The sequence below is a fragment of the Parasteatoda tepidariorum genome, chromosome 5, assembly GCF_043381705.1.
Source record: "Parasteatoda tepidariorum isolate YZ-2023 chromosome 5, CAS_Ptep_4.0, whole genome shotgun sequence".
In the NCBI taxonomy this organism is placed as follows: Eukaryota; Metazoa; Arthropoda; class Arachnida; order Araneae; family Theridiidae; genus Parasteatoda; species Parasteatoda tepidariorum.
In genome coordinates, this window is record NC_092208.1 from 11,628,506 (window position 1) to 11,649,670 (window position 21,165).

Genomic DNA, 21,165 nt, shown 5'->3' on the forward strand with positions numbered 1-21,165 from the left:
ATCAGTTAGTACAAAATACTGAGCAGTAGAATTTCATGAAAACTGGATTGTGGAATAATAAAAAATAATATTTAAAAGAAATGTAATTAAAAAATTCAAAAAAAAAATATCGTGAGATGACGCTTTTCTCTAAAGACCAGCCAGTCAGATCACTAGACTTGAAATCTTGCGACTTTGGTTGAGGGGATAATTGAAAGACTTAATCGACCGTGATATCCCATAACAACTATTTCAAAACTTGAAAATAGCGTGGGTAATACTTGAAAATAGCATATATAATGTGCGTAACATTTTCAAGCATACATAGCTTTCAACGATTGTACAGAGTACAAAAAAAATAAACATGGCACCATGAATACTTTTGATTTAAGGATTTTAAAAATTACGAAAAAATTGTATATTTTCCAACTCAAAATTTATTTTCCATTATCATTAAATGAAATGATAAAAAATGATAAATAATTGCTGAAATTTATTTTTTTCAGGAAATTACTTTTGAATAAACGAATTTTACAATTTCGTGCAAAACATTTCTCAATTCGCTTAAAAGATTCTCGAGATATGCCAAAAATTAAGCGAAAAGTAAAATAAACATTTAGGGGTTCAAACTTGGGATTGAATAGCTCTCTTTACCAAACTATTGGGACAAATTTCCAAGTTTGCCCCCTGCCATATTTTGAGGGCCATCAATGCCAATACGTCAAAAAATGGTGCGGTTATTCAGAAAAAATATGCTTTTGTTACTGATTTCTCAACTTAAAATATCGTCTGAATTAATTAATCAGCATATTTGAGGTAATTCCCTCAACCTTAAGATTGAGTCTTAGAACGAGAAGATCCAATCATTACATCAAAAATTATTCAAGGTAGTCCATTTTTTTATTTTGCGCACTGTACACGTAGATTTGTAACAAGCAATAGTGGATCACATATTGCGCAAGTTTCTGAAATTTTGCATATTATTTATGTTAGTCACACCTACTTTCTATAAAGATACGATACTCCAGCCAGAGCTGGATTTTTTGGGGGAGGATTTGGGTCTTCTGTACTTATGCCTATGTGTGTATGTACAGTTTTCTTAAGGTACGTTTATTATTGATACGCTATACTTGCTTAGATATAACACTGCTTAAATTTATGACAACAAATTACAAAATGCATCATATAGTTAATAATAAAATGAAATCAATTTTTACCATGATTTATCATGTATGAAGATGCATCAGGACCAAGTGTATCGTAAAGAGGAACTATTGGTGTAGAATAATACATACAGCCATACATTGCTATGACCCACTGAAAATGTAAATTATCTTAACGAAAGCGATCACGTGTAAGAACGATATAATTATTTATCTGATATGAATGAATCGTATAAATTAAATATCGAAATGAATACCTACTTCCACTGAATTTTTGCCATAAATTCCTACTTTACTGAGCTGCCCCAGATCCGCTCCTATGTTAATTAGACCTGATCCAAAATTGATGGCTTTTTCTCTAAACTGAAATGATATTTGTAATTATGAAAAGTATAATTTTATAAAATCGAATTCAGAATTATATTCTGTTGTTGTTGTAGGCTATTCAGGCAATAGGTGCAATTGCTCTTGTTTTCCAGTGGCACCATCTATTGCAAAGAATTCGACTTCTGCCACACCTATATGTCACACTTGTTTATAGGGCAGATCCATTCATACACCCATTCATTCATCCACAGATCGTAATTTTGACATAAACGAAAGAATGATCAATTTCCAATTCAGTGCCCCCTGAAGTATTATTTTTTTAATGGGAACATGGAGGACTTTATGATCCGACAAATTTAACGTGCACCAGTCACCATTGACTAAGCGGGGAGTATTCGGCCGGCTGGGTTCGAACTCCCGTTCTTACGAGCATGAGTACAGCGCCCTGCCAACCAGGCTATCCCGACCCCAGAAATATATTCCACTTACGTATTTTATTTTCTTAAAATTATGATATTTCAACCGTATTAACAGGAAAATTTTAAAAAGATGGTCTTTTTTTTAAATGCAATCGATACTTCATGCAACATGCGTTTTTTATACACAAAATCTTGACTGATCAAAAATATTAGAAAGATTTAATAAGTAACATAACATAATTGCTATAATTTAAGGGCTGTGACCTAGAGATAATTATGAAATGTTTCTCATACTTTTTCTATTTCTGAATATTATGATAGGCTAATATCTTAATAAAACAAGTATTTCAAGAAATAAACCATAAATAAATAAATACTAATCCTTGAGTTTGATACACTGACTAGGTTTTGATATCAAAATAACTTTGAAATAGTTGCGAAGAAGATCCATTATTATTCTCGCTACAACGGCTAACCGTGTTTAATTTTATGTATTTAACCATCCATAAAAACATCCATAACCATCTATTTAACCATTCATAACCATATATTTTACCATTCATAGCTGTCTACTTTTTCAAGTCTTAGTCTTAGTCGTGTGGGTTGGTCGGGGTCCCTGAGGCCAAGATGGCCCTTTACCCCTTCATCGTGAAGTAAGGATCGTTGAGGTGAAGCACTGAGGTGTCAAGCATAATGCTAAAGTTGAAGTGGGGAGAAAGTAGCACATTGCCATGGTGCGGAAAAGCTGTGGTGACTTGAAAAAGAGTTGAGAGAAATCGACAAAAATGAAGTCCACTGTGCTTTGCTTGAGGAAAACATCTCGCTGTTTTAAGATTACTTATCTCGAATTGATAATTAACATCTCCAGTCTCCGCTAGTAACTAAACTGGTGAGGACCCGAAGGACAATAGATGTTAGTAAAGCCAGACTCCTACTTGCGAAACATGCTTCGACCAGTCGGTTTCAAAAGCAAATGGCCGCCATTAACATGTCGGACAGGCCTAAATGCTACTAACGAAAGGTCAATGCAATCATCACGTTCACGTACGTCGAGGCTAAACAAGTTATTACTGCCGCTTAAACGGTGTGTTCACGTTGACTGGATTTGAAAACTATTTCATCTTGACGTTTTGTCTTTCAAACATTGATCAGTGATCGACGTCGCAGAAGAACTGCAGAAGGCTTGCATCAAACGCTCACGAAGAGAGGAAGAGATCATCGCTAAGGCAGGGAGGTGGTGACGACTGGCTGGCCGGAACTCTTCGTTGGTCATCCCGCTGACTGGCGACCGAGCCCCCGGCTCGGAGAACTCGCAAGGCACGTTCGTCTCCTAAGGCGTCTTCATCACTACTTTTTCAAATAAATGAGAACACATTATGGTAAAAAAAAAATAACTCGGTATACAGTACCTATGCCAATTTTGCTTTTACTGTTAACTATCGCGTTTAGCTTTATGCTGTTAGCCTTCATTAAAAAAACTTCTATAACCATCTATTGAAACATCCATAACCATCTACTTTTTTAAATATAAGAGAGCACATTATTTTAAAAAAAGAGCATTGATATATCAGTATACAGTACCTACGTCGATTTTGAATTTTCTTGCATTTCTATTTCTGAACTATAAAAAATTTCGGTATAAAACTTCAGGGCAAAGCAGTTAACAGACCTTGCCATATTAAAAGACAATAGATAAACTTACTTCTGAGTAAATTAGCCAAGAATATTCCGAAGGGGAACTTCGCNTTAACCATCCATAACCATATATTTTACCATCCATAGCTGTCTACTTTTTCAAATAAATGAGAACATATTATGGTAAAGAAAAATAAATAACTCGGTATACAGTACCTATGTCAATTTTGCCTTTACTGTTAACTATCGCGTTTAGCTTTATGCTGTTCATTAAAAAAACTTCTATAACCATCTATTGAAACATCCATAACCATCTACTTTTTTAAATATAAGAGAACACATTATTTTAAAAAAAGAGCATTGATATATCAGTATACAGTACCTACGTCAATTTTGAATTTTCTTGCATTTCTATTTCTGAACTATAAAAAATTTCGGTATAAAACTTCAGGGCAAAGCAGTTAACAGACCTTGCCATATTAAAAGACAATAGATAAACTTACTTCTGAGTAAATTAGCCAAGAATATTCCGAAGGGGAACTTCGCCAACCAACACAGTGACCATCTCCTATGACAAAGAAGTATTTAACATTAGTTATAGAACATGGGAAAATGCCCTTTGAGAATAACTATGCAGAAATTCTATCCAACTGCCATGTGTCTCTGTCTTCATACCTATTTTTATCGAATTCGGATACTGGATATGCAGCAGTGAAAGCTGAACAGTTTTCCTGTCTGTTCAGCTTTTAGAACAAAGAACTGCATATTTTCCATATATTGAAAAGGTAAAGTTGGGCTGAAAGAATATGCATATATATACACAAAAGAAGAAGACACTTTCAGTTTTTGAAATTTTTTTTAAATTTTTTTTCAAAATATACTTAAAAGACCATTTTGCAAAATTAGAAGTAATTAGTTCATGCGATTTTTCAATAAATTTAAACCTTTCAAAGGTTTCAAAAACCTGCAATAAATTACGAAAGAAAATAAATATTTTTGAATACCCTGTGCCAGAGAATTAAGCTAGGAGCTTGTACCTTATAGAGATTACTTTGGTTTTTATTTGCAATAATTGAATAAAATTTAATAAATCCAGCTTAAATATTTATGGAGATATAAAAAATTTAATAAAAAACTAATTTTTTTGTCGTATATTTTTGGTCCATAACTTAAAAAAATATTTAATAAAATTAAGCTAACCTTTTATAAGAAATTAAAAAATAATTACAAAATTATTGTTTTAAAATTTGAGAAAAAAAAATCGTTAAAAATAATTTAAGATATGACTATTTGAAGTAGTGACTTTATATTGCTCTTGCGCGGGAAAAATAAAATTTAAAAAAAATATCTTTTTCATAATTTTCTAGTGAATCGTATTTGGAAACTAATAAAAAAGTCTTATTTGAATATCTTACAAATTTAAAGAGTTTCAACTAATTTTTCTAATCAGTTTTTGTTCTTTTTAAAAGGAAGCTCAAAATGATAAGGGGTTTTCTTCAAATCTCATTTTGTCCTATTAAATCATATTTAATAAAACAGACACCGGCGTTGTGGGCATCCCTCACTAAAGAATGTTTCCTTTTGCAAATTTTCATTTTTTGCACCATCACTTTTTGGTGTCTGGACATTTATTATAATTCTGATTTGTTATTAAATTTTGTCTTATAGTACAAAATGAAATTTGTGAAAAATCTCTTATTTTGAGATTATTTTTTTCCTTAAAGAAGTTCAAAACTGCGAAGAAAATTGCTTGAAACTCTTTAAATTTTTTAGATATTCAAATCAGACTTTCTTAATTAGTTTCGAAATACGATACACTATAATTATGAAATTTGTTTTTATGAAAATTGTTCAGGGTATGAAAAGAATAAAGGAATTACTTTAAGTAGTCATATCTTACGCAGTTTTTAACAATTTTTTTTTCAAAATCTAAAACAATAATTTTGTAATTAATTTTTAACTGTATCAAAAATTTTATTAAATTTTACAATATTTTTAAAGTTATATCAAAAAACAACCTAAGACAAAAACATTAATTTATTATAAAAATGTTCATATCTTCATATATGTTTAAGTTAGGTTTATGACATTTTATGCAGATGTTGCAAATAACAGCGAAAGTAAACGGCACACGTAACAAGTTTATTATTGAGTTTCTGGTATAGGGTGTATAAAAATAATCTTTTCCTGAACTTCTTCAAGCTTTAAACTTCATTGCTAAGTATGAAAATTCGCATGAACTAATTAACCTCAAGAGTTTCAAAATAATCTTCCAAGTATTTCTTGAAAAAAAGAAAAAAAATATTGAAAACTGAAAGTGTCCCTTCCATTATTGTTAGGGTAGTGTATATATATATATGGCAGTCATGTGAGCAGGACAAACAGGCACAGGATTAGAGGATGAAAATTCAATTGACACAAAATTGAAGAGATCCTCAATGAAAGTTTGGGAAAATCTTGCAACATAAGTCCGTAGAATGTTTCATTTCAGGGAATAAGAGAAATCTTAGTAATTGAAATCGGTTTGTTGAATAGGTCTTGGGAAATCAAGCTTTCTCACGTTTAGTTACAGGGATAAACGTTAAAATGTTAATTAATGCATATTTGAACTAAAAAGTGATTAAACGACAGGATGTTAATATTAAAGCATTTCGTAATCGTAATAATAAATAAATTATATATATATATATATATACATACATGCATATATATACATACANTTAGATTTTGTACTTTTAGCCCCATAAAGCATTATTGTGCTAATAATTTTTAGTTAATTAATTTTTAAATTCTGAATTTTGCGACACATTTTATATACGCTAGATTTATGTATGTATGTATATGTGTGTATATATATATATATAGAGAGAGAGAGATAGATAGATAGATATAGATATGCAGAAAGAGAGAGAGGAACAGAAGAGAGGACTGTGTGTTTTATTTTCTTTACCCGTAAAAGGTTAATCGAATAACCGGCTATAATTGGAATGGTTTTACTATTAGTTTCTCCTCTTCTCTGTCTTACTTTTACTCCTGAGTTAGTGACTTTTTGAACAGTTTTACAGATTTTTTGCTTTGATAGGGAGTTGATCGTGTGTTTTTTATTGTTTTGCATTTGTTTTCTGTATGGTGTTAGGATAATGTTTTTTAGCCTACTGATCAGGAAATGAGAAAAAATATCCAATATTATCTTAAAAAATCGAAGAAATTATTATGAACAAATTATAAAAACAAATATAGAACAAACATATAAGTATTATTGTTTTGAATAATTTACTTTAGCATCCATGTTTGCTATTCTGAACGAAAAACGTACTAACTTACAGTCATTGAAATTAAGACAAAGAATTTAAGAATTTAAACTTATAGTTTTTTTATTTAATATATTTTCTACAGTTGATAGTTTAAAACATTGAATTTCAGAAGGAAAATTGTCAAAATAAGTTATCAGTAATAAACACCTCAAATTTTTATGCATTAGTTAATTATAATAAGAACAGCTTCACTTCCCTTTAAACTATCTTGTACTTTGGTCTAAGAATTCTTAATTGTATTATTTATACAAATAGTTCTTTTTTTTAAAAATGAAATCTCAGCACAAACGATTTACGTTTCTGAAATTCTAAGAGAGAGAGGGAGACAGAGAGAGAGACACTCACCAACTCTTTATCTTATTATCATTACGTTTACTATTATATCATCATCATTATGTTATCATCATTATTTTATCATCATTATGTTGTATATAAATTCCTTAAGCTTCTATGCTGACAAAAACACACCTCAAATGTAGTAAATATTATGAAGGCGGGTAGAGGAAAATTTTTTTAATCTAAATAATATTATTTATTCCTCTTTTGGTTTTACTTTTATCGTAATTTTTGACGAATTTGTTTTTGTGGTATGCTACAAATTATGTAAATCCTAGTTTTGAATCCTAGTTTTGAATCCTAGTTTTGAATCCTAGTATTGAATCCTAGTTTGAAACTCAGAATAAGTTTTGATCGAGTAATCGGATCTTCACAAGTACTCAATCTCAATGATTCAAAGGGGTGACCTCAAATATGTAAACTATTTATTGCAGGCGATATTAAGTTACAAAATAAAATACAAAAACGTACTTTCTATGAATAAATACACCTTTTTTGACGGACTTTTTTTTTGAATAACAAAATATAGGTTGCAGCCTAATTCTGGTAAATAAAGTCCGAACAGTTTGTCCTGGAGTTCGTTTGAACCCTTCACTGTCAATTTTACTTTTACTTTTTGCGTATTTTTCCATATTTTGAGAATTTTTTTAAGCGAATCGAAAAATTTTGCTCACTATTATAATAGTCGAAAAATTTAAATAAATTTATCGAAGGTATAGTATTTATTAATGATATAAAATCGAAGGGTTACATAAATTTTTACATCATTTTAAAGAATATATTCTTGTTTGTAAAAACACAAATTTGAGCGAAATCAGTGAAAAATCGAATATCCTGATAAATCGAATGTCAAATATACGACTTCTTTCATTTAATTAAATACGTTTTGTAATAATTTAAATACGCAACTTATTTAAACTTTTTAATTAAATGCATAATTTAAATTAATTTTATCATTAAGTCGTTCAAACTTGGAATCGCTTTCTTGACCAAACTATTAGGACCATATGCTTGAGGTCACCTCCACGAATCATTAAAATTGAGTTCTATAGTACGTAAAGATTCCTTCATTAAATCAAAAGTTATTCATGGTGATTCTGCTTTTTTCTATTTATATATGAGCACTGAACCTAAAATGTTTCCTGAGATACTAAAAATGAATAGCAAGATCTGTGGTACAACCTGTTTAATGTTTACCTGATAATTTACGACCTCTTTCCAATGCTTCGACTAATGTTGTTGCATCAAAATAAAAGAATTTAACTGGCTTTCTGTGAGGAGCTGTTCGCGATATTCTTGCACCATCTTCATTCTGTAAAGCATAAAACATTACATAAATAATCAATTTAATATTTGTATTAATAACAATACTTTTTAACACTCGTAATCCTTATACAATGAATATTACTTTATGATAAAATAGATTTCGTAAATTTGAATCACCTTTAGAGACCTGCCAATTTTCATCTTCAAGTGATAGTACACCAAGTGGTAGTAATTATTTTTACAATGAATATTGCATTATGATTCAGAGTCTTTGAAATAGATTTAGGAAATTTGAATCCCCTTTAGAGACCTACCAATTTCTCCCTTCAAGTGACAGATTAGCCTAATAATCTTTTAATAATAAGCGAGTGATAAACACCTTATGAAGTCACTTAGTTTCTTGCAACTGGGTATACATACTTTAGACGAGAGAGCTAATCTGTCAATCTCGTGGCTGGCTAAACGGGGGTTCAAATCCCAGCGTTGGCACCACAATCTGTCCTCTATTATTTTAACACATGACGAGCTTCAAATGTCCTTCAATTGATCACTCTTCAATTGGTTTACATTGATTATTAGAATATAAGAAACTCTCATTTACGTATTGATGACAGCACCTTAGAGGTGATTAACACAAAAAAGTCTAGTAGTTAACATCTGTCACGATAGAAGACACCTTTAGAACCACTTTCCACTGTTCACTTTAAAAAACACAACCCAACCATTTCTTAACTTCAATATCCTCTGAAATTTAATTTTTATGGTTTTGAATCCCTGTTAATAGAAAATGGTTACAAAACCGTATAGTTTTGTATTCACGGTTTTCAACCGTATCAGTGGAAACGGTTTCAAATCCGTAAAGATAAAGAATTGTTTCTATCCGTAAATTTTACAGTTATTTGGGTAGACTGACTGCTGCTGATTGTGTTACCATAATTTCAGAATGAAAATTTTAAGAGTGTACCTACACAATAATTCCTGATGATTTCAGCACATTTGTCCTTCATGAACTGAACAATGATTGGTTATAGTTTTAATATTTTTTTATTTAAATGTTTATTTATTATACATAGGCTTTTTACTTCAAAGTTTACTGAGATTCTAAACTTCTATATCAAAGATGGTTATTACGAAACCTATACTTTGAAACAACGTATATTTTATAAAATGAAACGTATGTTTTATATAATGAAAATGTGTTCAAATGATTACTTACAGGCACTGATACAGACATTGTTCTTCTCCTTGGATGCGTTTTTGATTTCTTTTCTTTAAGTTTTATGCAGAAAGAATCGTGAAAGCAATTTTTTGTTGATATTTGACCCATAAAAGCTAGAATGAAATGCATATCATATTTTCATGCAAATCATGCAAAAAATGAAATGTGGGAAAGGTATATATTTCAAATATTTAATTAAAAAATATATCTAGTGACGATAATTTTACTGCAATATCATTGGTNAAGATCAAAATTTTGTAGGAAAACATTTATAATGTAAATGTATCTAGCTGTCGATGAATTTCATTCTTAGCGAATGTAGTATTTGTTGGTATGTCGGACAGTCTGAGACGAAGGCTGAATGATCAGGGTTGTAGTTGGTACCGTTGTACGCGTTCTAGAGCCAACAGTTAATGCAATAGCACTCATCGCAATTGCATTCATGGGTGTGATGATTTCCGCCGCATTTTGCACAGGTTGCAGAATCAACCGTGCACTGGTTCGTATGGTGATCCAGGCCTTGACACCACTGGCACCGTCTGAGAACTATGCGTTTCTTGATGATACACTTGTTAAGACCAATGAAGATATTTTTCATTTTCAGAAGATGGGTAGCTAGTCTATGCGATACATTTACTACAATGCGTTTTTTTCCGTGCATTTTTTGTGTGGAATGGATTTAAGATACTTTATAACGTTCTCGTCGTTCGATGAGTAGCTGTTTTGCTGTACTATGGTACCTATATCCTCCCCTTCAAATTGAACTCATTTGAACTTTATCTCGAAAATCAATTTTGTTTTGAATGGATGATGTCAATTTATCCTTATCCTTTCGGTTATGGAATTTGATTTCAATGAGGTTTTTATTTTTGAATACTTTTTTGACCACTATGTCTTTATATTTACTGTAACATCATAAAACAGATTTAGTAATTTGCTGAAAGTTAAAATTATATAATAAAATAAAGAATTAGTGTGTCAAATTTTTGGCCATAGATGGCGTCACTGGTGAACAGGAACAATAATACCCATTGCCTTAATAGCCCACGACAACAACAATAACCTAGAACTAATGTACGTGTATAGTTTGTCTAAGCTAAGAACTCCTCCCGCCACAAAGTCTGAGACCGGATTTTCCTGGTTTTCCTCACCATGTAACTCAAATGCGAGTCAGTTCAACCAAAAAGGCCTCCACAAAGGCAACTTTCCCCTAATACTTGATCCAGAAGTTTCATTGTCTGTTGGATTGAATTAAAATTACAAGAAGATGAATATTAGCAGTCGTAAGCACAAAAATTTGAACTGGCTGTTCAAGGACGGTTATGAAATAAAAATATACTGGTGAAAGTAGCGGTGGCTCAGGAGATAGAGCATTCGCATCTCAATGAGGTGAAACGGGTTTGAATTCCAGCGATGGCTGGTTGATTCGAATCCCTGACATGGCTCGCAACGACCACAGTGCTGCCAAAAATATTCTCAGTGCTAGATGGATCACGGGTAAGAGACCCCTAGTCGTCAGGTTAACAGAGGAAGCTTCCTCTCGATATAATACAAATGCGGGTTAGTTCCAAGGAAAAGTCCTAAACGAATGCAAAATTTCTGCCAATACTTGATCCTGGAGTTCCCTTGTCTTCTGGATTGGGTTCAAAATTAGAAGGCTATGGAGTTGAACATTGGTATTAGCAAACTCAAATTCGGGTCAGCTGTTCAACGATGGTTATGAGATAAAAATATATTGACTGCTTAGGCGAACCGGGTTCGAATCAAAGGAATGTTTGGTAGATTCGAATTCTGCACCTGGCTCGTACTGACCACAGTGCAAACGTAGGATATCTTCAGTGGATTATGGTTTAGTAGGCTAGAGCCCCATTATCGATAGGCTAGCCGTGAGAGATTTTTGCGGTTTTCCTTTCTATGTAATACAAAGTCGGTTTAAGATTAAAAAAAAGTCCTCCACGAAGGTAAGCATCTCTCAATATTTACTCCTTGAGTTCCCTTGTATTCTGGATTGGGTTAAAATTACAAGGCTACAGAGTTGAGCATCGGTAGTCGTGAACTCAAAAATTGGGTTGTCTGTTCAGCGGTAATGTATGGTATAAGACAGAGAGGGTGCGATTGTTCTTGTTTTCCAGTAACGCCATCTATGGCCAGGAATTCGACTTCTGTCACACCCATATGTCACACCCGTTTATAGGGCGGACCCATTCATAGGGCGGACCCATTCATAGATCCATTTATTCAACTGCAGATCGCAATTTTGACCTGAACCGGAGAAAGATCTATCTCCAATTAAGCACCCCTAGAATTATAGATTTGTTATGAGAACGTGAAGGACTTTGTGACCTGACAGATCTAACGTGCACCAGTTACCATTTACTGCACGGGGTGTCTTCGGTGTGCTAGATTCGAACTTCTGTCCTTAGGAAAGCGAGTCCAACAGCCTGCTAACCAGGCTATCCCGGCCCCGATTATTTTATCTAATACGTTTAAAGGAAGCGAGAATTTTTTTTGCGTCAATTAAGATCACGGTAAATGAAAATTGAGTGCACGTTCTTAGAAAGCTGAAAACTAATCCACGTAAAAAGAATTACGAATTATTTTTATTTTCTACCATCAGATGCCTAACACAATAGAGGATGCCTAATAATCTTTTAATAATAAACGAGTGATAAACACCTTATGAAGTCACATAGTTTCTTGCAACTGGGTATACATACTTTAGACGAGAGAGCTAATCTGTCAATGTCGTGACTGACTAAACGGGGGTTCAAATCCCGGCGTTGACACCACAATCTGTCCTCTATTATTTTAACACATGACGAGTTTTAAATGTCCTTCAATTGGTCACTCTTCAATTGGTTTACATTGATTATTGGAATAAAAAAAACTCTCATTTACGTATTGATGACAGCACCTAAGAGGTGATTAACACAAAAAAGTCTAGTAGTTAACATCTGTCACGATAGAAGACACCATTAGACAAGCGGACGAAACCACTTTCCACTGTTCACTTAAAAAAAAACCAACCCAACCATTTCTTAACTTCAATATCCACTGAAATTTCATTTTTATCGTTTTGAAACCCTGCTAATGGTAAGTGGTTAAAAAACCGTATAGTTTTGTATTCACGGTTTTCAACTGTATCAGTTGGAAACAGTTTCAAATCCGTAAAGATAAAGAATTGTTTCTAACCGTAAATTTTGCAGTTATTTAGGTAGACTGCTGCTGATTGTTTTACCATAATTTCAGAATGAAAATTTTAACAGTGCACCTAAACAATAATTCCTGATGATTTAAGCACATTTGTCCTTCATGAACTGAACATTGATTGGTTATAGTTTTAATATATTTTTATTTAAATATTTATTTATTACACATAGGCTTTTTACTTCAAAGTTTTCTGAGATTCTAAACTTCAACAACAGAGATAGCTATTACGAAACATATATGTTATAACAACGTATATTTTATAAAATGAAACGTATGTTTTATAAAATGAAAATGTGTTTAAATGATTACTTACAGGCACTGATACAGACATTGTTCTTCTCTTTAGATGTGTTTTTGATTTCTTTTCTTTAAGTTTTATGCAGAAAGAATCGTGAAAGCAATTTTTTGTTGATATTTGACCCATAAAAGCTAGAATGAAATGCATATCATATTTTCATGCAAATCATGAAAAAAATAAAATGTGGGAAATGTATATATTTCAAAAATTTAATTAAAAAATGTATCTAGTAACGTTAATTTTGATGCAATATCATTGGTACAGAAATTATTTGAAGTTAAAGAAACTTTGAATTCGATTATTCATTTTATTTAATTCGACTTCAAAATATTTTCAAAATAAGTTGAGGAGATTTTGAATCCTAATATTACTCAATTTAATTTTATTTTCGTGCAGTGTCGATAATAATTGTTTTTGAGGAATGATCCATCCGGAGTTCTACCTATTTTAAAGACAAGACACAGAAATTATGTAATGAATTGCATCACAGGAAAGGAACAAACTTTTCGCTGTTTTTGAATTTCTTCAGTTTTAATGGTGTTCTCTACTTCAGAAAATTTGTGGTTATTTCCATCAAATTTAGAAACTTATTACTAAATTTATCAAATTGCGGAGCTCTAATTGAAATATTTGAACTGACGTCAGTTAATTTTGCTATCAAACTGCACCAAGTTGCTGCAAATCGTGGTTATTTCAAAAACAATATTTTATGTTTTCTTAACAGTGCCATCTGTTGACAAAAATTATTTCTAAGCTTGAATTTTGAGGAGAAAGGAAGTTTTGGTTACCTAATCAAAATGCAAAAAATTAAAGTTTACATTTGCATTTTTCACTTAATTTTTTTGAAATCATTGACTGGTTTTGGGATAAATATGCATAATATGACTTTTATATATTAAAAAAAGGTATGATAGAGAGATAAAATTACATATTAGTAACAAGTGCAATTTTTTTTAAGACGATCATGCTTCTTGGATATTTCTCGATGTGACGTTTTCTTTTCTTTCTTGTCATACAACTGATTCATACCATCTGTAGAGAAATTAATTCTGAAGAAGGTGCTGATAATAATATTTGGTTCACACTAGAATACATGAATAGCTTCTTGATATAAGGATCAGATTTTCATGCATAAATATGTAATATTTATATTTTTAGAAGTAGACTCTAATCATGCTACTTTAATGGTGAATAGTTTTCTCAAGGAAATTTTGGAGCGAGCTTGTATGACGTGGTCATACAAAAACTGTCACGTCTACAAAAAAGCTTCTTCCGAAGTGGAGATTTCGTAAGATTAAAGACGGAGTAATGTTCAACTTTAGAAAAAAAGAATAAACAAAAGGGGCGCTTCTCAAACAATTATGTTGACCACAACTAATTTCGAATTTTACTGATACTAATGTCATACGCACTAATGAATTTTCCATGTATCTATAAAATTAGTTTACTTGAAGGCAGTTTTAAACATTTTTCTGAATTTTTCCATTTTCTATAGCTCTAATTAAAATTTTTCTTTTTAAATTTACTTATTTTAATAATTACTCTAATATTTTAATTTTTAGGATCTTTTAATTTTTATATTGAATTTTTATATCATTAATTAATAATGATATAGAAAATATATATATTTATTAATATAAGTACTAAGCAATGATAGTAATAATTATGAATTAATAATTAATATCATTCTTAATAATGATGTTAATTAATAATGATATAAAAAACAAATTCCACAACATCCCATTGTAAACTGAGGAAAGTCACCAGAATTTTATGAACAACCTTTGGTAATGTAATAGCTTGTCATGAAAGTATATGTGGCGTGTGTTTACAAGCCACCTATACTTTCATGACAAGCTGTTGCCAATTAATCTGAAGCTGGGTTTTCTTCAAGCCGCCGCTGTGGTTCGAACTACAGCTCTTCACAATGGCAGTATAGTATCTTTAACCACTGAGCCATTTCTGTTTTTTTAACTACATAATTCTATAACTATCAAGAAATTGTTTATTTATGTGTATAAAAACCTTTACTTCCTGTAAATAATATAATTTTGCATAAATTCAAAATTTGAAATATCACCGTTAAGTGAAGTTTCAAACTTTCAGATTCCATCGAGAAATACATATCTAAAATTAGGTTATTTTTATGAAAAAAGAGCAAGCGTTCATAATTCTGATTTCCTATAAATTATTTGCCTGGCTTATCACTTATTAGTTAAAAATATATAAAATATGAAATACACAAAATGTTTTTAAATGTTGTTATAAAACTTTTTTTAAGGGTTATATGTAAGAAAAATAATAAATTATGTTATTTTTCTTTTAAATCATTAATCCATTGATAAATTACACTGGAAAAAATATTACTGAAATAACTTACGATTCTTCGAAGAATTTTGTGATTTGTAAGCTGAGACAGGAGATAGGTATTTAGTGTGCTGACACTTTCCTAATGAATTAGCAGTGCTCAGGTAAATGGGATAAAAATAAACAGCAAACACATTAGTAGATAGCTATTGCTATCGAATGATACGGAAAATTGCTTCTTTTTCCTCCGTTGCTAATTATAACTTAATGTCTAAAGTTATAATTATCAACTGAATATAAGTGAAATTCACTTTCCTGTAATCTGTTTGACATTTGCACTGCGAACCCGAATGGAAAAAATTCGGCTAATAATATCGATGCTAAACAATTCCTATTATATGATTTAAATTTTGAACAGTCAAACTTTACGGATTAAGATTTTAAAATTTTAATATGGACGATTGTCTATTGTCTCTACGGATAATGTAACGTAAATTTTGCATTGTAAATTTGTTGTAGATATTTTTAAAGGAATTAGGATAATGATCATTAAAATGACTACGTCCCTCTTATGCAAGTCAAAGTTGTAAAAGAAGGGAAATAATTTAGCGTTCCGATGTGTAATATTTTATATTAAGTTTACGTATTATATGGCTCTGTTTCTGAAACGTAAAATGAATGCTAATTTTGAAAAGAGCTTGATTACATAATTCTTAAATCAGGATAAACTGGATCTTAAATAAGGATAATCTTAAATAAGGATGAATTAGATAATAATTAGATATTAAGTATTATATTTTTGAACGGTAGTTAAACTGAGGAAATTTATGTAAGCAAAAGGAACAGGCAGGGTAAACTAACCAGTGAAGGAACACTTAAGCTTCGCTTGCCTTTTAAAAAATCATATTAATTTCAAAATTCGTAATTTTAGTTAAATGAGAGTGTCAACATATTTGTTACTAATTGCAAACTATGTAAAAAATTGTAGAGAACTTACATAATATTGTTTTAAAGTTTTGGAGGTTCAAATAACAAATTGTAAGAAGACCAAGTGAAGGAACAGCTAAACTCTACACTCAGCGGCGCGACAGCCCATGAGGGCCAAGGCCTAGTGTGCCCATTTCAGTTTTCTTGACCTTGGGTTCTGGGGTGCAGGAGCAGATGTTCCGGTCAGGTGGTCAGCCGAACGCGGAACCCCCAGTGTTTAGTTCCCAAGAATGCTTGGTACTCATTTATCGACCCACTGAAGGGATAAAAGGCTGAGTCAACCTTGCCCGGCCTGAGGATCGAACCAGGGACCTGTGGCACGACAGCGCGAAGCGTTACCGCTCAGCCACCGGGTGTCATATCTTTGGGCTCTGGGGTGCAGGAGCAGATGTTCCGGTTAGGTGGTCAGCCGAACGCGAAACCCCTAGTGTTTAGTTCCAAAGCATGCTCGGTACTAATTTATCGATCCACTGAAGGTATGAAAGGCTGAGTCAACCTTGCCCGATCCGAGGATCGAACCAGGGACCAGTGGCACGACAGCGCGAGGCGCTACCGCTCAGCCACCGGGCGTCGAAGGAACAGCTCTTACCAATGAATGAACACCCAGTAAAGGAATACTTAATTTTTGTTATTTTTTAATGCTCCTTATGAATTTTTAAGCCATACAATACTAAACAAATAATTAAGCAATACTAAAGGTACAAGAAAATTAAAGTTTATTTTTATCTTCATTAACTTAGAAGAAAAAACCGTAAATGAACACTTGTTCCTTCACTGGTTTTTCATCGTTTGGTGATCCAGTGAATAAACACCCCCTTATCTCAGTACTTTATTATGCTATGATGCTTAAAAAACTGAAACGTAACTTCAATAACTATATTTTGAATTCTCTTTTTCACAGTGAGAAAAATAAAACTATTACATGCAATTAATTCCACTTCAAACATATAAATACAAACACTCACCTTATAATTTTTTCAAAGAAACAAGGTGTTGCAGAGATAATAACAAATTCAAAAATTTTTCCAGAGAAGTTTATGTCACCAGGTAATCCAAAACATTGCTAGATGACTTTCTATTGTTTGGCAGTAAGCTATTGTTACCAATCAATCTAAAGAAAAACTTTCAAATTCTTATTTTTAATCAATATATATGAAATGTTCCTTCACTGGTCGGTTTACCCTACCTTCTCTCCTTGTCAGTTTCGCTCACCAAACCCCATAGTATCTGAGTAATCATTTTCTTATCATTGACAATAAACATATTGGTAAATCAAAATTTAAAATGATTCAATTAAAAAATCCCGAATATTTTTTCTACCAATAAAGATTTAGCTTCCGATATTATTGGGATTAAATTTGATCTTAATCACTGCTCTCGGATTATTATTGTAAATTCATTTACAATAATTTTCTTTTTGATTTTATAGACAAGTTTACATTAAACATAGGTTTACATGAAATTTACATCATTTGCATAATAGTTTAGCCGACCGGACTGTGTACGGATCAGGGAACTGGCCTTGCATCAGAAAGGTTCCGGGTTGGAATCTCGGACAAGGGACGGATGTTCTCGGTTATTATTATAACTTCAGTTTCAATTTTTTTTGTGTTTTATAGACAGGTTTACATTAAATTTACATAGTTTATATTATAGTTTGGCCCACCGGATTGTGTAGGGGTCAGGGAACTGGCCTTGCATCAGAAAGGTTCCGGATTCGAATCTCTCACAAGGTGTGGATGTTTTTCATTCACTCTGTACTATCTGACCTTACGGTGGGAGCAACGTCTCACAGCTAATATGATGCCCCTGAAAGAATGGCCAACACCTCTGCCCTAATACAACTGAATTGACGATATATCAACCCAGGTTGGCGCTGAAAAAGAAAAACACTACACATTACATTAAGTAACAATTAATGTGATGACACATGATTATGATACATAATTACAGTGTATAACTTATTTACCTTTCATAACAGTAAAGTAATAGATTTATTCTACAATGTAGAATAATCAGTTAATATCATAGGATTACTGTAAAATTTAATAAAGGAATGCGTTCTTCATTGCCTGGATGGGCCCTGGCCTTCTCGGAAAGTCTCTTCTAAGCATCTCTTTGTTTGGCGGCTCTCCTCCAATTTTCGATTTTCAGAATGGGCATGGCTTTTTTGAGATAGTCTATTTAAGGCGAGGTTTGCCTCTTTGTCTTGTTCTTATAGGCTTGGCTAGAAATGGTTTTCAGCAATTTAGATCTTCTAGCATTGTAACCAGATGTGTTGCCAATTTCATCCTTTAGAGTTTTAGTTATTTCACGTATCAGGGTTTTTAAAGATTTCCAAATACAATTCCGAATTGGTTACCGAAGAGTCTTGGAAATGGTTTTGGGGAAATTAATTATAAATTTAATTTTATGATCCATGTTAAAATTTGGTTTTGTTTCAAAATTTTGGTCATTTCAAAAATTCATTCAAAAATTCGTTTCAAAAATTTGGTCATGCCTTAGAAAATGTCATGAAGACATTTGGTTGGTTAATTTCACTTTTCAGTTTTGTATTTTTACTAAATATATGGTAATAAAAACTGTAAATTTGAAAACCAGACTTTGCGTTAAACCGTTACGATATGAATGTTTTAAATACAGTATACTTTGATTAAGTTTAATTAAGTTATTTTTTATCAGAAATGTTTCTACGATTCTGTACGGTAATTTTACCATAATTTTCCATAGTCAAGCCCATTTCTTTTTTATGTGTGTACCATATATATGGTGTATTTTCCATTCCTCAGGAAGTGCATCATTGTTCCATATCATTTGAAATAAATCAGTCAAGGGCACTACACAGCTCTGACCTGCAACTTTAGCGGAAACAGCACTTTTAGTTTCAAGTTGTTAAATTTGTATAATAATCAAAATTAAAAAAGTAATAATAGCTAAGAATAATATTAAGAAGGCACAATAAATAGTTTTTGCTTGTGAATGCAGTTACATAACGGTCAAATGAATAATTTACAAATTAAAATTATTCATCTACATAACTTTTGCTATTTTTAGGCTTATTATTACCAACGATATTTGGATCTTTTTTTATTAAGGAATACACCATGGGATTTTTCTATCTAATGAGAATTCAAGAAACGATAAGACTGCAATTACCTTTTAAAGACTTAAAGATATATGAATTAAATCTAAACATTATTTAGTGATATGAAGCATGGGATTTCTCTTGGGCTCTTAAATGTTTAAATTTAGCATTTTTCTATTTAAATCAAGTATAAATAGATTTTTAGTGTTACTTTGATGTATGTAGTATTCGAAAAAGTAGGAATACGTATTAATGTTTCTAAACATAGTGACTACTGTGAGATTTAGTGTTTAACATTTATTTCCTACATTGCTGTTTCACTCATTTCCGCCCCGCTAATATTTCGAATTCCTTTTGACCCAGACTGACTTGAAGCTGAGAGATGACATGCCACATTCCTAACATTTACTTGAGTTACTCACAACCGCAACTAGAGTCCTATTTAGCCCTCTCTATAATTGCCTGGACACAGAATTTCGGATGTGCCATGGCGTGCATGTCACTCCTGACAATATGAAATAGACAATACTGATGCAAATCTAAGTTCCGTGAATTTCTACATTAACAAGAATCGAAACTAAGTGTTATGCTTGAAGTTATGATTGAGTTTTGTAGTTGTAGTTGTAAAAGGCGATATGAGTTCGAATGATTCTTTTTACAAGAGAAATATAATAGAATGAAAATTTCGAAAATAACTTTTTAAGTGGATTAAAAAATATAAAATAGACAATACTGATGCAAATCTAAGTTCCATGAAGTTCTACAGTAGCAAGCATCGAAACTAAGTGTTAAGTTATGATCGTGTTTTGTAGTTGTAGCTGCAAAAAGCAATATGAGTTCAAATGACTCTTTTTACAAAAGAAATATAATGGAATGAAAATTTCGAAAGTAACTTTTTAAGTGGATTAAAAAGAGATAAGATAATTCTATTTATGTCGCATCTAAGACGAAACGTGGGTTGCATCTCCTCAGAAAGTCGTTTATAAAACAACTTTCGGTGGAGACAGACAATAAAAGAGGTGCGCTCTACGTTATTTGTTTTAGGTCCGACGAAAATAAAATCATTTTTTCTCTTTAAGTCCAAACGAAAAAGGTAGTTTTCATTATTTACATCTTTCTTTTTATTTTGTTTTTGTTCGTTTGTATTTTGTCGAAAAGTGGTTGGAATTTCATTTTCGATAAAATAAAAATAAATTATGTTTACATCACTTAGAAAACAGTTGTAAATTGCATTTCACATCGAGCAACGAGCTACAATTGAAATTTAGTCATATTTCTCTGTTGTAAATCAATCGACTGACGTTACGATTGAGCATAAGTTTTTTTTTAATAAAATAAAAATAAATTATGTTCGCACTACTTAGAAAATAATTGTAAATTGTATTTCATATCAAGCAACGAGATCCGATTATTTAGTCATGTTTTTTTCTTGTAAATCAATCAGATTGATTTACAAGATTGAGCTACAAGATTGATTACAAGATTTTTGTTTGAGCCTATGTTCTTTTTATCTATAATTAAGTGAGAAATTTTGCTTGTAGAAGCCATAAAATTACTCAAACTTGTACTGTCATTCAGTACTGTGCTCTTACTAAAATTGGAGTAAAATATTGGAAGTTG

The 21,165-nt window shown here is 31.7% G+C and overlaps 1 protein-coding gene across 1 annotated transcript in view; it reads right to left on the reverse strand.

Annotated features, from left to right (window-relative positions):
• Positions 1 to 21,165, reverse strand: part of LOC122272056 (long-chain-fatty-acid--CoA ligase 6-like) — a gene marked incomplete in the record, with an annotated part of 122,862 nt that overhangs the window by 68,393 nt on the left and 33,304 nt on the right. Inside the window, 2 exon segments of the mRNA XM_071180997.1 lie at positions 8,371 to 8,485; positions 9,656 to 9,771. Coding sequence (XP_071037098.1) covers positions 8,371 to 8,485; positions 9,656 to 9,766 — 226 coding nt within the window.